Here is a 16,430-nt window from a genome sequence, read left to right as displayed (position 1 = left end):
AAAGAAATGTGTTGTGAAAGGGTGCAGGCACCAGCCTGAAGAGGCTCGACTTACCCAAAGATGAGCTCACCTGAGTACCAAGAAAGGCAGAACTCCACAAGACCAGCCTGAAAACTAAATGAATAATGGGGATAAAGGGAGGGCTTATCTGTTTATAGATTATTAAGTCCAGCTGGTAAAGAAAGGGCATGCTGGAATTAGAAATTCATTTGGCAGCTGTCATAGTAAAAGATCAGTGCAGGCTAGAAACATCCATGGTCCTAAGTCTAAGGGAAATTCTGAGGAGCAAGATATTTGCATAGTCTGAAAAGTGCCTCTGCATATATTGGTTACTACTTTTTTTTGTTTTTCGAGACAGGGTTTCTCTGTATTGCTTTGGAGGCTGTCCTGGAACTCGCTCTGTAGACCAGGCTGGCCTTGAACTCACAGAGATCCGCCTGCCTCTGCCTCCCAAGTGCTGGGATTAAAGGCGTGCGCCACCAACGCCCGGCTATTGGTTACTACTTTAAAAGGGGAAATACATAGTAGAGAAACTAGACATGTTGAGCAGATAATGATGAAATTTGCCACCATCTCTGAGAAGCAGAAGGACCTCAAGTGATTCTGGCTGAGAATACAATAAATGTCATTGTCAGACAACAAACTCAAATGATACATTTTCTGCTAAAGCAAAACAAAACTCCAGGACAAGCCACAAAGAAACAAAGCAGTCTAAGAGCTATGTGCTGTGCCTGATTCTAGGCTGGAAAGTTCACTGGTGAGGAAAGGTTCCCAGGATATCACTGGGCAGGCGGGAGGCTAAAGCCATCAGTCACAGTGCCAAGTTCTACTTGGGCACGGAATAAACAGTTACTGAAAAGGGGTAAGGACACTGTTGTATGCACCTTAATCTGATACTTCAGTTTTACAGAGGAGGGAGAGAGACAGAGCGCTGATACATCAAGTGGACAGTGTTAGCAAGGCTGTGAGAGAGGACGGTCTTATATTCACAACTTTACTGGAAGTTAAGTGGTTTCTTAGTAAATGTCCTTTAAAAATATTCCTAGTGTATAGTAAATAAAAAATGCCTTGGGTGTTCTTTGCTGACTGTCACAAAAGGCTCATTTTACTACCTGCCATTCACTTAGGCAGACAAACAGCCTGGTATACTGAGCTACCCTTCCATGGCTATCAGATGAGAAACCCCTTTGGTTTGATTCAGTGAGTAGTCTGAACAAATAAACACAAATCTAAGTGTGACATCTCCTTGGTAAGCAGCTGGGGTGTAACCAGGATGGTAAGTGGAGCAGTGGAGCATTCTTTTTATGCCAGTTCTGTACAGGAAGTGCAAAAGTGAGGCTTCATTGTTTATTTCCTTTCTGCCCCCCCACCCTGACCTTGGAGATGGTTGTACCCATATGAGCATTTCTGAGCACATGACCATAAGAGGAGCAGAATTCTTCTAGACAGTAACAGGGGGTTGGGTTAGCTGCAGAGATAGCGTAACTGTTGTGCAGTAAGAAGCTGCCCGGGTCTTCTTGGAGAATGCATAGAAGACTTAAAATCATGGAGCATCTGTCCCCCAACCACCCTCCCCACCCCTCTCCCCTAAACCCCGCTCCCACCCGTGCCCTCCCTACCAATAGTGTTAACAAAAGCTTAATCTTCCAGTTCTAAAGTGCAAATGATTTGGATATGACTGCTGTTGCAACAGGTCTGAACAGAAAAAACGAAGTCCTCATCTATGCGATGTTTTCCAGAATATAAAAGATGAGTTCCATGACGACAGGGCCCTCACTGAGCTGGCAGGCTCCTCCATGGATGACAGGCACCAAGGCGCTGTCCAGGTCATTCATGTACTGCGAGGGAAGGGGCTGGCCATTGCTCCCTGCTTGATAGCCAACCTACCAGAGAGAAGGGGTGACAGGTTACTGCACAGGGAAGATCTCTCTTTTTTCCATGAGCTAGACACATAACCGTGCGTACAAGTTCTTCCTCTTTTAACTGTGGTTTATCATTCTGACACCTTGGCCACTTGACAGCTATGAGACCTTGTGCTAGTCCCTTAATCTGCTAATGTCTATTTCCTGGGAAGAAAAAAGATGAGTGAGGTAGTACTTCAGTCTCTGGTTGTAAAAACTCAAGTGAGGAATATAACAGCATTTATTCTTCAGCCCATTCAGTCATCAACACACCACTTTTTTAGCAACTGAAAACAAATTTAAAGATAAAGGGCCCTTTCCCTCAAGAGAATCACAAACTTAGAAACACACTTGCTATCCATTTGTTCCATGTGAGGGAGCCTCTCTGTCTAAATAGGTTATCAGTACCATGTGAGATGGAAGCATGAAACTTCACTAATACACGAAAATTTTTTTCTAAATTGCATTTAATATTATGTGTATGGGTGTGTTCGTGCACCATGGTGCATGTGCCATGACATATATACAGAGATCAGAGAACAACTTAGGAGTCAGATCTCTCCTTCCACTAAGTGCATGGGTTATGGGGATTGAACTCAGGTTGTCAATCTTGGCAGCTGGATACCTTTTCCCATTGAGCTTGGGTTTTGTTGTTTTCAAATAGGTTCTCATATAACTCAGCCTGGCCTCGAACTTGCTATGTAGCCAGGAATGATCTTAAGGTTTTGATCACCTCTGGGATGCTAAGATACAAGTGTGCATCACTATACTCAGGTATGTGGTGCTGAGTTCCAGAGCTTTACACATGCTAGGTGGGCAATCTAAGCTACATCCCAAGCCCCAGATATGCTTTTTTCAGCACAGGACAAGAACTTAAGTGAAAATAAACACTGGCTGATGAGCAGGAAATGAAATCAAACACAGAAATTTTCACTCTGCCCTAATAATCTATTTGATTAAATACTGCACTGAAAGGACAGATTGTTCTTCATGTAAGCACCTGGCTCAGAAGGAATTTCAACTTCTCGCCCAAACTCACTTTTTCTTTAAAACTAAACCTGTTTTATTATATTTTTTAATATGTGTGACGATTTTGTCTGTGTGTATGGATGTGCAGCATATGTGTGCTAGTGCCCAAAAAGTCAGGTTCCCTAGAACTGGAGTTAAGGGTGGTTATAAACCACCATGTGCATGCTGGAAACTGAACAAGTACTCTTAATCCATGAGCCATCTCTCCAGCCCCCACCCCACTCACTTCTAATAACTCAAGGCTTTGGATTGAGGGTAAAATGACAGCTAGCAAATTATAGGCATCCAATGCAGGACCAGTGGGACCTGCTATAGAGACTTGGTCACAGGAGAGAGATACTAGGACAAGGAATTGGGGTTTGGGAGGTACAGACTGGAGTGTTAATACAGCATATAAAAACACCAAGCCAAACTTTTAACTCAGCATTCAGGAGGCAGATAGGCAAATGAATCTCTGTGAGTTCAAGGCCAACCAAGGCAACATAGTCAGACTCTGGCTCAAAAAATGAAAAGTAAAAAAGTAAGTCCCAATGACAAGAAAATTGTTGGGGGGAAACGTATAAACCTAGCTACTAACTAAATGAAAATACTAGCAGCAAGAAAGATCTTACTAGGCAGTGGCAACTGCGATGACACTCAGGAACTTGATCCAGCTGAACAAGAAAGGAAGATTAGGGAATCTGCAGGGCAGTACCACAAAGGGTGGGAATGGACATTTCCAAGGGTAACACATGCTCATCCTAGGTGGCAGGAGGTCCTTACTGTTTCTTCCATACTCTACAGTCCTTGGGATGCATACAGTGCAAAAGGCTCAGACCAGGAAGCACACCTGTGTGGGATGTGGGGATCTTTTATGCTTTGGGGTAAATCAGGAAAACTCAGAAAGAAAAAAAGAAAGAAAGAAAAGAGACACTTCTGAGGACCAGTTCCAAAAGCTTCCCAAGATGGTTCTTACTTGATCTGAGTCGAGTGTCACACGTAGTCCCAGTTTTGTCATTCCGTCCTCCTTTAGAAGCTTCAGGTGGGGGCAGAGGGCAAGGCAGAAAGCCTTGGCGACATGCTCGGTCAATCTGCTGTGATCCGCAGGGTCACTCAGGCAGTTATGTTGGTCATCATTTTCTAGGAAAAACACCTATCCCCAAACAAAAGAGACTTTTCACCTTGTTCCTAGGATGTGGAACAAGCAGATTAACCACTATATTTGAGCATCCAGTTCTCTAAGATGTACAAGGTGACATGATGGAAAGAGTATACAATAGAGTCCTTGGGACCAGGAAAAGTACTACACAAGCACTAGTACTTTACTAGGATGGCCTAGCCAGTAAAGGCACAAGCTGTATATGCCTGCGTTTAACCCCCAGAAAGAACCTAATCTATAATGTTGTCATCTGACCTTCATATATGTGTTGTGGCAGGTGTGCCTGCCACATCATGCACACACAGACACAACTAAATCTTTAAAAGGAAAAGTGCAGCACTCAAAACGATCCCTGTTTGCCAGTCTGCATCCACACACTGGCAGCAGCAGCCTGCCTGCTGTCTGCAAACATATGCCATGGTCTAATACACTTTCTATTATAGAACCAAAAAGACTCCCATTTTGCACTGTACACTTTTGTTTTGAGACGGGGCCTCTAACTTATCGTGTAGTAAAGAAGACTAGCCCCAAGCTCCTGATCATCCCACCATGCACCACCATGTGCAGATGAAGTGTGTATGCTTTTGTTTATTTCTTTTAGGTTTTCCAAGACAGGGTTTCTCTGTTTAACAGCTCTGGTTGTCCTGGAACTAGCTCTATAGATCAGGCTGGTCTTGAACTCACAGAGATCTGCCTTCCTCTGCCTCCCAAGTGCTGGAATTCAAGATATGCGCTACCACTGCCTGGCTACCAGGCTAATTTCTTAACTCAAGATAGCCCCCTGCCTGAGTTTCTGAGTCATTGTGACTACAGGGGTCATAATGCCATGCCAGTTTTCAAGGAACTTAAAGTTTTCTGGGTTTGGGCTCTAGGTCAGTTTGTAAAGTTCTTGCCTCATAAGATGTCAGACTGAGTTTGATTCCCCAGAACCCACATAAAAAAAAAAAAATGCTGGTGTGGTGGTGTGCTCTCTCAATCCCGGTACTAGGAAGGTGGAGACAGGAGGATCCTCGTGGCTCACTGTCCAACCTAAGGCTCTATATGGCAAGGGCTTTCAATCACTGAGCCATTTCACAGCTCACAGACTGAATTCTGCTTCTCAAAGGACCTGCTTTCCCTCCCGCCTCTCCTGTCTGTGTAGCCCTGGCTGCCTGTGACACACTGGGGAGAGTTTAGGCTAGCCTTGGATGGGCAGCAATCCTCATGTTTGTCCTGAGTACTGGGATTACAAGCATGCACCACTACACCTGGCTTTCAAAAGCTTCCATAATACCTACTTTCCCTCTCTCTCACCCAGCAACCATTAATTACCTATAGCCTTCATCTAGAGTGGAGCCTTGTGAAATTTCCCAGTCTACTTTGTCATGTCAACTCAAGTTGTCATGAGGACTTGCTTAGGCGACCATATTGAACTTTCCCATCACACACAGAAGAAAGACACTACCTCACAACACATGTGCCAGTCCTCTGATTCTTACGACCTGTCTGCCACTCTTAAGAGTTTTCCCCAAGCCTTATGGATAGGGGTTGTGTTGTAGGACTTAAAAAAAATTAATTGATGCAGGATGTTGGTAGCCCAGACTGTCCTTAAATTTGTGATCTCCCTGCCTCACCCTCCCAAGTACCATGATTACAAGTGTGTGACCACACCTGGCTAGCTGCTTAAGAGCTGGCTAGATCTGGCTTTGAAACAGGAACTTACACTACTTGTTTGCTTTGTAATTTTGACAAATCTTACTGTGAATTGTCTTTTTTTGAAGATTTATTTTTTATATATGTATGTATGTATATAGATAGTGGTGTGTGTGTTGTGTGTTCTGTCTGTATGTATCCCTACGTGCCAGAAGAGGGCTTCAGGATCTCATTACAGAGCCATCATGTGGTTGCTGGGAATTGAACTCAGGACCTCTGGAAGGTCATCTAGTGCTCTTAGCCACTGAGCCATCTCTCCAGCCCCAATTGTTGGTCTTTTGAAGACCATGTCATTCAGTGGTCTTGAGTGCAGCATGGCATACTCAGCTTTCTGAAGGACACAGCCCAGGTGACCACCAGAGACAGCCTTCTTGCCCTCCAAAGCAAATACATCTGAAAGTGAGTTCATCAGAAGACACATCAGAGTGTAGCAGGCTGTACTTTTGGACTTCCTTTTCCAGTGAGCTAAGACAGATTCAGAGGAATTAAATATACTAGATAAATGAAAAGGTATTTTTCCTCAGAGAAACATTTTTCTTAGAGAAAGTTTACTATTTTGTTTTTTAAATGTGTATTTGTCACACAAGGACCATGTAGAGTGTGAGGAAGTCAGAGGTCAATGTGGGAGTTGGTTCTTTCCTTCCACCATATGGGTCCCAAGCACTGAATTCAGATCTTCAGGCTTGGTGGCAAATGCCTTTACCCACTGACCCACCTCTCTGGCTCAACTTTTCCTTCCTAATCAGCCCGGAATGGGGCGTTTGGCTTAGCAAAAAATTGTGTGGAAATTTCTTACCTCTGTCCATCTGATGACTTTTCCATTTGCTTTATACTCGGATCCGTGGAATATCTTCACATTTGTTATAGATTCCATGGACTTCCCATCTATAGGACTCACCACGCTAGAAAAGAGAACAGGGAAGGAGGTATCTTGTCACATTTTGCTACCAAATACCAAATATGCCTTGCTGAAGACATCTGCAGCATACCATGTCAAGATGCAGACTGCTCATGGGAAGGGGTATGCACTGAAACAACGTAGACACTTTGCAAGGAGCCAGTTTTAAAAGTTTACTGTAATATAAGCAGGTTGTTGACTGCCACCTGCTCTTTCCCTAGCATTTCTTTAATAAATAAATGGCTACTTACCCAACCTGGTTCCCACTCTACTCCTGACTCCTAACATTCACCATGCTCCTCTTTGCTCATCTGCCTGAGAAAGGCAATTCTGAAGGGGAGGGGCCTGACATGTCATCCCTGGATGCTGTAGTTACCAACTACTGCTGGGAACCTCGGGAGTTTAATGAAGTTTATTAAGAACTATTTAAGGCTGGGGATTTGGCTCAGTGATAAGAGCTTGCTCACATTGATTCCATTGATCCAGGTGTCTGTTTTTATGCCATTACCAAGCTGTTTTTTATTACTTTAGCTCTACAGTAGAGCTTGAAGTCAGGGATGGTGATGCCTCCAGAAGTTCCCTTATTGTACAGCATTATTTTGGCTATCCTGGGTTTTTTTTTTTCATATGAAGTTGAGTATTGCTCTTTCCAGGTCTATGAAGAATAGTGTTGGAATTTGATGGGGATTGCACTGAATCTGTAGATTGCTTTTGGTAAGACTGCCATTTTTACTGTGTTGATCCTACCTATCCAAGAGTATAGGAGATTTTTCCATTTTGCTCATCTATATTCATAGCAGTATTATTTATAATAGCCAGAATCTAGAAACAACCTTGAAGTCCATCAACCGAAGAATGGATAAAGAAAACGTGGTATATTTATACAATGGAGTATTACTCATTGGTAAAAAACGATGACATCTTGAAATTTGCAGGCAAATGGATGGAACTAGAAAAAACCATCCTGAGTGAGGTAATTCAGACCCAGAAAGACAAACACAGTATGTACTCACTCATAAGTGGATATCAGATGTAAAGCAAAGGATAACCAGGCTACAATCCACAACCCCAGAGAAGCCAGGTAACAAGGAGGGACACGCATGGAGAGCCCCAGGAAGGGAAAATAGTAAGATCTCCTGGGTAAACTGGGGGAGAGGGTAGGAGGGAGGAAGTGAAGATGGAAACATGAGGGATCAAGAAGACTAAGTTGGGGGAGGGACTGAGGGGTAGAGCAATGAAAGAGTTATCTTGATAGAGGGAGCCTTTATAGGTTTAGGGAGAAACCTAATGCTAGAGAAATTCTCAGGAATCCACAAGCTTGACCCCAGCTAAGATTCCTAGAAATAGTGGAGAGGGTGTCTGAATGGGCCTTCCCCTTTAATAAGATTAGTGACTATCCTAGTTATCATCATAGAACCTACATTCAGTAACTGATGGAAACAGATGCAATGACCCACAGTCCAGAACTGGGCTGAGCTTCTGAAGTTCAGCTGAAAAGAGGGAGGAGGGATCATATGAATGGGGGAGGGGTCAACACCACAATGGAGAAAACCACAGAGACAGCTGCTGACCCAAGCTAGTAGGAGTTCACAGTATGGGACTGAACTATACCCGCTGAATTCAGGTGACAGTTATGTGACTTGATATGTTTGGGGGGGGCGCTGGCAGTGGCACCAGGGCCTATTCCGGGGCATAAACTGGCTTTTTGGAGCCCATTCCCTATGGTGGGATACCTTGTTCAGCCTAGATACAAGGAGGAGGGACTTGGTCTTGCCTCAGCTTGGTATACTTTTGACAGTTATTTCTCCATTAAAATATAGTAAATTAAATATATGGAGATACACATTTACTTTGAAAAGAACATACAACAATTGACAAAGATTCGACTTTTTTTTCTTTTTTGGTTTTTCAAAACAGTTTCTCTGTGTAGCTTTGGAAGCTGTCCTGAAACTCAATCTGTAGAACAGGCTGGTATCGAACTCACAGAGATCTCCCTGCCTCTGCCTCCCAAGTGCTGGGATTAAAGGTGTCGCCACCACTTCCTGGATAGACTCTATTTAATAACTCTTAAACCTGTTTATGTTCTTGGGTCTTTGTAGTTTGTTCAAGATAGGGTCTCATGATGTAGTCAGGCTGGCCTGGAACTCAGATCCATCTGCCTCTGCCTCCTGAGAGCTGGGATTAAAGGTGTGCTCCACCATGTCTGGCTCGGTCCTTAATTCTTTATACATCAAAAGTTAAATTAGGGCCTAGCAAGGTAGCTCAGCAGGGAAAGGTCTGGCCACTTGGAGTTTGACCCTCAGCCTATATAAAGGTAAAAGAAGGAAGCAACTGCACCAAGTTGTCCTCTTCAGGTGTGCCATGGCAAGTTCATCCCCAAAATAAATAAATGCAGTAAACTTTAAGAAGAAATCTAAGTTGCAGAATGGGAAATACTGAAAGTTTCACTGTATATGAAAAGAAGAATGCACTGTCAGAGTTAGAACCCAGATGTGGCCAGAGAAGAGTGGATGGGGACAGTGTCATTGGGAACCCGTGAAGGGGGACGACATCCTGAGGAAGAGGAGGAGGCAGGCTGAGAGCGGCATATGCAAAGGGCTGGGGCAGGTGTGCAGCTGTGCTCAAGTGAGAAGGCCAATGTCATGCTGAGCGCTCAGGAGGCTGAGGAAGGAAAACCACCTTGACACTGCGTTCGGCAGTACTACACAGTGAATTCCAGGCCAGCCTGGGCTACAGAGACAGATCCTGTTTCAAAAACAAGAAATGCAGGCCCTGAAGAGGTAACAAGTGACTTCAAATTTTATATTGAAAGACGGCAGAAGCCATTGATGGTTTGAAAAGAAAAGTGAGGTAACTCTGGCAGCTGTGTTAAGAGAGACTAGAGACAGGTCAGAATGAGAAGACTTCAGTGAGGGACACCTCAGGCTACTGCAGCTGTCCACACTAAGATTGTTTAAGCTGGGTAAGCTGCCTTGTAAACAGAGGTAGTGGCAATAGAGGTGGTCAGAGCCACTGTGATGGGATATATTCTGAAGCATAGCCAACAGGATTTACTGTCGGGTTAACTGTGATAGGAGAGAAAGAGGTGTCAAAATTAATCCAGAATTTTGGTGTGAACCATTAGCATAGAGTTGCCATGAGCCAGGGAAGAATTTGGCTTTGAAGCCCAGGAAGATGGCTTTACATCAGAGTCTGCTGTGTCTTAGCCTGTAGGTACATGCTTATTCAAATGAGGCACCAGTCTGTCAAATGGAATGTGTCAGTAGAGATGCTTGGTGCCCAAAAGGTGTGGGTATTTCTATTTGAGCAACTTTAGAGGATCAGCTCCTGTTTCACTGCCTTACCTTTCCCTCAGGCATGCATACAGTGAATCCTTCAGAACTCGGGTAAAGAGACCCGGCTGGAGAGGCTGCTCAATGGTTAAGAGCATACCCTGCTTGATAAGGAACTGGGCTTGGTTCCCAGTAGCCAGGATAGATGGCTCCCAGTCACCTGTAAATCCAGAGTCAGGGGAATCAGGCCTGTGTGTCTATGAGCATCCACAGTCATGTACACAGGCACACCCAGACACATAACTTCAAAAAATGTTAAAAACAAATCTTTTTAAAATAATTAAGCTAGAAACACAGAAATTAACATTTCTGTTACATGTCCCCTTTTTTTTTTTTTTTTGTAGGTAGGCTTCTAGTGAGACTCTAAAATGCCAGTGTGCACAGCAGATAAAGCCTGGCACTGATTCCCTAACTGGCTCTGAGGGCTGCACTTACCCTTTGTTAGCTTTCTTGTCATCATCCACCCACTGGATGTGGATCTGCTCCTGGGGGTCCTCTGCATCCGCCTTCCCGCAAGTGATGGTAAAGTCCTTCATCTCTCGAAGTGACTGCCTCAAGGAATCCATGTTCTCTGCAGTGATCTGGACCATAACGCCATCTATGAATATCAACATGAAGATAATACAGATGGGAACAGGGAAAAGCCAGGAAGGGAGGTTGAGACACAGTGCCTAGTGTCTAGCAGATCCTCTGATACTAAATGTAAGCTTTGCAAAGCCAACAGACAAAATGTGGCTTTCTTTTTGAGCTAGAACTCTTATTGAAAGAGGTGTAAGGAGAGCAAACAGAGATTCCCTGGGCTTCAACCCTGCTCACTAACTTTCAGACCCCATTAAGAAAGATTCTTGGGGGCTGGAGAGGTAGTGGCTCAGAGGTTAAGAGCAATGGCAGCTCTTCCAGAGGTCCTGAGTTTAATTCCCAGCAACCACATGATCACTCACAACCATCTATAATGAGATCTGGTTTCCTCTTCTGGCATGCAGGCAGAATACCGTATACATAATAAATAAATCTTAAAAAAAAAAAGAGCTTCTTCTGAGATTGCTCAAAGGGAATACTTACACAGGACTATACCCCTGCTCTTCAGGCTCAAAGAGCATCTTATCCCATTTGCCCTCTTGCAATTACCACACTCTTATCATGTGCACTGGCATTCTGTCTGTCTGTCTGTCTGTCTGTCTGTCTCTTTGCCCGAGGATCAGGATACAGCTCTCAACTACTGCTCCAGTGCGTACCTGCATGCTGTCACACTCCATACCATGATGCTGATGGACCAAAACTGAAACTGTAAGCAAGCCCCAACTAAATGCTTTATCTTCTGAGAGTTGCCTTGGACATGATGTCTCTTCACAGCAGTAGAATATCGACTAAAACAAAATTTGGCACCAGGGAGCAAGGTACTGCTGTGATAGGCCTGACCATGCTGCTTTTGGCAAAATGCAGACTTTGGGATAATGAGCCATGCTAGTGTAGGAGCATGGAAGACAGTGCTGCTGATAGCAATGCAGATTATGACAGCATAATCTGCAAGAGGTTTTTAGAGGAAACGAATACTAGCAAGTGAACTGAATATCATTCTTGTGATATTTTTGGCAAAAATATGACTGCTTTGTGTCTTTGTCCAAAAAAATCTGCCTGAGACCAAATCGAAGAGTTTTAGATAATGGGATTGGCAGAGGAAACTTGGAGAGAGCCTAGTACTGACCCTGTCATGTGATTATTAGAGGTCACTGTTATACTGATCTATAATGAAAAGGAGCAAGCTCAGCAAGAAAAAGTACAAAATACAGTTAAAGGAGAAAGGAAGTGTAATGGAGTTACGTTCAATGCTCAAGGAGATAGAAAGTTTAAAGAAAATCCTAATACTAAATGGAATAAAAGGAGTTGTGATCTCAGGACAAGATCCCAACCAGCTAAGCGTCCAACTTGTGAAAAGAAATTAAAGAAAACCTTATGCAGTGAAGGAAACCATTAAAACATAGAGTTGAGCCCCAGCAAGCAGAACTTGGTAGCTTCAGTCATATGGTTCTGGCTTTAGAGTCAAGAAAACAAGAAAGTGGTTATGGAATCTTCCTCCATAGCTAAGGAAGGCAACTAAAGCCAGGCATATGTCGGGAGTTCCTGCATCAAGCCCACAGAGGCCATTGCATGGATTTCACTGGAGACCTCAAGTGTTGGAGTCATCAGAACTGTGGATACCTGCCTAGGAAAGCTTCAGAAAAGGTGTGTAACCAACCCAAGGGAGACAAGCGTGGTGCGGTCAACAAAGATGGAAGGAGTTGGAGATCTGACCTACTGCTTTGCATTCCTCACCAATACCTTCCAGGACAGGGTTTAGCTGTTTTGGAACTCTATGTAGGCCAGGCTGGCCTTGAACTCACAGATACACCTGCCTCTGCCTCCAGAATGCTGGGATTAAAGGCCTATGGCAATCATTCCCCTCCTCCCTGCCCCATCACTGGTGTTTGCATTCTTGTTTTGGGACCATATTTCCTCATTATGTCCCTTTCCTATCCTTTGGGATGATATTGTATGTTGGAAGTATGTGATTTTTTTAAATTTTGATTTTATAGGGGGCTATAGTCAAGAGACTGCAAAAAGTTTCAGAAGAGACTTTCAACTTTGGACTTTTAAACAGTGTTGAGACTGTGATAGACTATGGGGACTTTTGAAGTTGGACTGAATGCATTTTTATATTATGATATGGCTACAAACCTATGGGGGCCAGGGAGTGGAATGGAGTGATTTGAATATTAATGGCCCCCATAGGCTCATAGATATGAATGCTTTGTCACCAGGGAGTGACACTGTTAGGAGGTGTGGCCTTGTTGGACTAGGTGTGCCCTTGCTGGATGAAGTGTGTCACTTTTGAGTTTTCAAAAGCCAAAGCCAGGCCCAGTGTCTGTCTGTCTCTGCCTGAGAATCAGGTAGCTCCCAGCAACTGCTCCAGTGCCTACCTGCATGTTGCCATGCTCCATACTATAAGGGACTAAACCTCTGAAACTGAAAGCAGGCCCCTCCCCAATTAAATGCTTTCTTTCATAAGAGTTGCCTTAGACATGGTGTTTCTTCACAGCATGTTACTAAAATGACTGCTGAATACAGAATTACAGTAGTAGGTTTGGTACTATATCACATACTGACTAAAAATGGGGCAGTCCTCAACCCTCCCAGTTTTAGACGGATTCACAGCCAACTGTTTTTCACACTACCTGAGTCAAAATTAAAATTTTGAGAGTAAAATGCCACATACTGAACATTTTTTTCTGATTTGTGGCCACATACACATGATCTCATAAAATAATTTCTTTAATGTAGTATTTAATTATACTATATGTTTATTTAATTACAAATAATTTCTTTAATATAATTTTTCTAAAAATTCCTTATTCATTTTCTGTGTATATGTGCAGGGTCATGAATATGGAGATCAGAGGACAACTTGTAGGAGTTGGTTTTCTCTTTCCATCACACAGGTTCTGGGGATCCAACTTAGGTTATTAGACTTGGCAATGTGTGCGTTGACCTCCTAAGTCATGTTGCGGCCCAACACAAAAAAATTTAAACACATTGCTTTGCATCTATAAGAATCTGAGTCAATTCAATTGCTCATTTAAGTTATATTCAAAGGATTTTGTCGGTCTGGAGAGATGGCTCATACAGTAAGAACATGGGCTGATCTTTCAGAGGACCTGCGTTTGATTCCCAAAACAACCTGGCATCTTAAACCCTTCTGAAACTCCAGCTAGTGAATCTGATGCCCTCTCCTGGTCTCTCAGGGCATCAGGCATGCCTGTGGTACACAGACACACATGCAGGCAAAACACTCATACAAATAAAATAAAAATGAGTACATGTTTATATTTGAAAGGTTTTTAAAGATTTATTTATTTGTTATGTATATAGTGTTCTGCCTGCACACCTGAAGAGGGTGCCAGATCTCATTACAGATGGTTGTGAGCCACCATGTAGTTGCTGGGAATTGAACTCAGGACCTCTGGAAGAGCAGCCAGTGCTCTTAACCTCTGAGGCATCTCTCCAGCCCCTGAAAATTTTTTAATAAAGTTTAAACAAGTATTTTAAATAAATAAAACATTAAAATATTTTTATTTGCAAACTTTTAAATAGAGGCTTAAAAAACAAGAAAGAAAGATGGGATTTTAAAAGACTCTCTGGCTGAGTTGTGGTAGCACAGTCCTGGGGAGACAGAGGCAGGTGAATCTGTGTGAGTTGAGAGTTGGTTCTCTCTTTGTACCCTGGGGTCCAGAGTTTAAACTCAGGTTATCAGGCTAACTGAAAGTGCTATTATCCACTGAGCCATCTCACTGGGCCAACAATTTCTTTCCTCCTGTTTTCCTAAAGATTTAAAAAAAGTAATTATGTATGTGTTGGGTATGTGTAGGCTATCTGTGTATGTGTGTGTGTTGGGTGTGTATATATATATGTGTGTGTGTGTGTGTTGGGTGTATGTAGGGTGTCTGTATATATGTGTGTGTGTCTTGAGTGTGTATGTGTGTTAGGTATGTGTGTTGGGTGTTTGTAGGGTATCTGTATATATATGTGTGTGTGCTGGGTGTGTATGTGTGTTGGGTGTGTGGAGGGTGCCTGTGTATATATGTGTGTGTGTTTGTTGGGGGAAGGGCCTGGGGAGAGTTGGGAATGGATATGTTTAAGCTACATTATATATGTATGGAATTATTAACTAATATATTTTTAAAATACTTTTCAAAAAGGGAATGCTATTACTTACATTTATTGATTTGAGGGTGTGTGTAAATGACACGGTTTACATGAGATCAGAGGACAACTTGCAGGAGGAGTCAGTTCTCTTTCCTTCCAACATGTAGATCCCAGGAATGAAACTCAGGTCATCAGGTTTGGTGACACATGCCTTTACTCACTGAGACAACTCACAGGCCCAGGAATGCTCTTAGGTGGAGTAAACTACCATGAACACGATCACCTATCAGCTAAGCATCACAGCATACTCCTGTGACCCCAGCACTTGGGAGGCTGCAGACTGAGAGCCTAGAGTTCAATTCTAATTGTGCTACATAGCAAGTTCTAGGTCTGCCTGAACTTCATAGTATGACCTTGCCCTTATCTCAAAGACAGTAACGGTGCAGAGGAGTGGCTTAGTGGTTAAGCGCACTTCTGCTCTTCCACAGAACCCAGGTTCAATTTCAAGCACCTACACAGTGGTTCACAGCCATCTGCAATTCTGGCTCCAGGACATCTATCACTCCCATATGACCTCTTCTGGCCCCAGGCATGCATGTGGAACACATACATACATGCAAGCAAAACACTCATACATGTAAAGCAAAATAAATAAATCCTTAAAATAATAACATCTAAAAGACGTCCCCTGAGCTGGAGACCTACAATGTCTTATCTTACAGCAAGCAAAGCTGAGCTTGAGCTGTGTCTGACCTAGGCTGCTTCAAAAAAAGTTTGGCTGAATATTTTATAGTTCTCTGTAGCAGTCTCATAGACTGCTCTCCTAGTATGCATGATGCTTTGGATTTTATCCCAAGAAATTCCTGTACTAAGTGTGGTGGTGGTAAGTACTTGCAATCCCAGTATTCACAAGGTAGAGGAAGGAAGACCACAGGTCCAAAATCATCCTTAGCTACACAATGAATTCAAGGCCAGCCTGAAGCACACAAGATCCTATAGTTCCATCTTGTTAGTTTTTCACCCTTGTTACATTATGACCATTGACTGAGTAAATGTATTCAAAATGTACTATAAATTCATTTTTCTCAAGATTGATGTGCTTAGGGCAGGACTGTTTACTACATTTTAAAGTGGTAAAAATTTATTTTTACTGTAACATGAACATTCCCAGTAAGAATCTGTTTTATACTTATTATAATATTAAAATGTAACTCATTGGCATTATTACTATTGGACTGGTTTTGATCTTTTTAAAACTGTTATAATGACTGAGCCAGTAAGAGGATCTTTTTGAGTTTAAGATTATGACAGTATATATAACAAGTTCCAAGCTAGCCAAGGCTACCTAGTGAGATCTTGTTTCAGAAAATCAAAAACAAAACAAAAAACTATAGCAATATAATTCAACTGCACTCTTGGTAGTAAATACCAAAACAAAAACCCCAATTCACTGTCACATACAGTCAATAGTAGTATAAAGACAAAACTTCCTGTCTCAAAAGTAATTTTCTTATGTCTTCTCTTTGCCCTGCCAGCACTGGAGCACTGTGAAAGTTACAGGACATGGGTTCCCAGCTGGGCACAAAAGGCAATACAGCTTCTACTTTGTTGCTGGGGCACTTGTGTTTACAACCCTCCAGAGATCACTCCTGGTCTCCAAATCATCCTAGGCCCCAGACAGATACGTGAAAAATATCTTCAGAGAATTCTATCTTGTTGCTGGAAAGTAACTTTGTATCTTTAAGTCATCCCAAATGAGA

At 42.8% G+C, this 16,430-nt stretch overlaps 1 protein-coding gene across 4 annotated transcripts in view; it reads right to left on the bottom strand.

Annotated features, from left to right (window-relative positions):
* Positions 1-1,653: 1,653 nt before the first annotated feature.
* The window catches only part of Zfyve9 (zinc finger FYVE-type containing 9), a 142,412-nt gene continuing 127,635 nt past the window's right edge, over positions 1,654-16,430 (bottom strand). For all 4 annotated transcript variants that reach the window (XM_040756993.1, XM_040756995.1, XM_040756996.1 and 1 more), the window contains 4 exons: positions 10,426-10,588; positions 6,557-6,662; positions 3,886-4,062; positions 1,654-1,883 (listed from right to left, as the gene is read on the bottom strand). In XM_040756993.1, the coding sequence (XP_040612927.1) occupies positions 1,722-1,883; positions 3,886-4,062; positions 6,557-6,662; positions 10,426-10,588 (608 nt within the window). In that variant the 3' untranslated portion in view covers positions 1,654-1,721. The remainder of the gene's footprint in view (positions 1,884-3,885; positions 4,063-6,556; positions 6,663-10,425; positions 10,589-16,430) is intronic.

This window comes from Mesocricetus auratus, unplaced genomic scaffold (genome assembly GCF_017639785.1).
Source record: "Mesocricetus auratus isolate SY011 unplaced genomic scaffold, BCM_Maur_2.0 Super-Scaffold_100014, whole genome shotgun sequence".
Lineage (NCBI taxonomy): Eukaryota > Metazoa > Chordata > Mammalia > Rodentia > Cricetidae > Mesocricetus > Mesocricetus auratus.
This window is presented reverse-complemented; position numbering and strand designations above follow the sequence as displayed.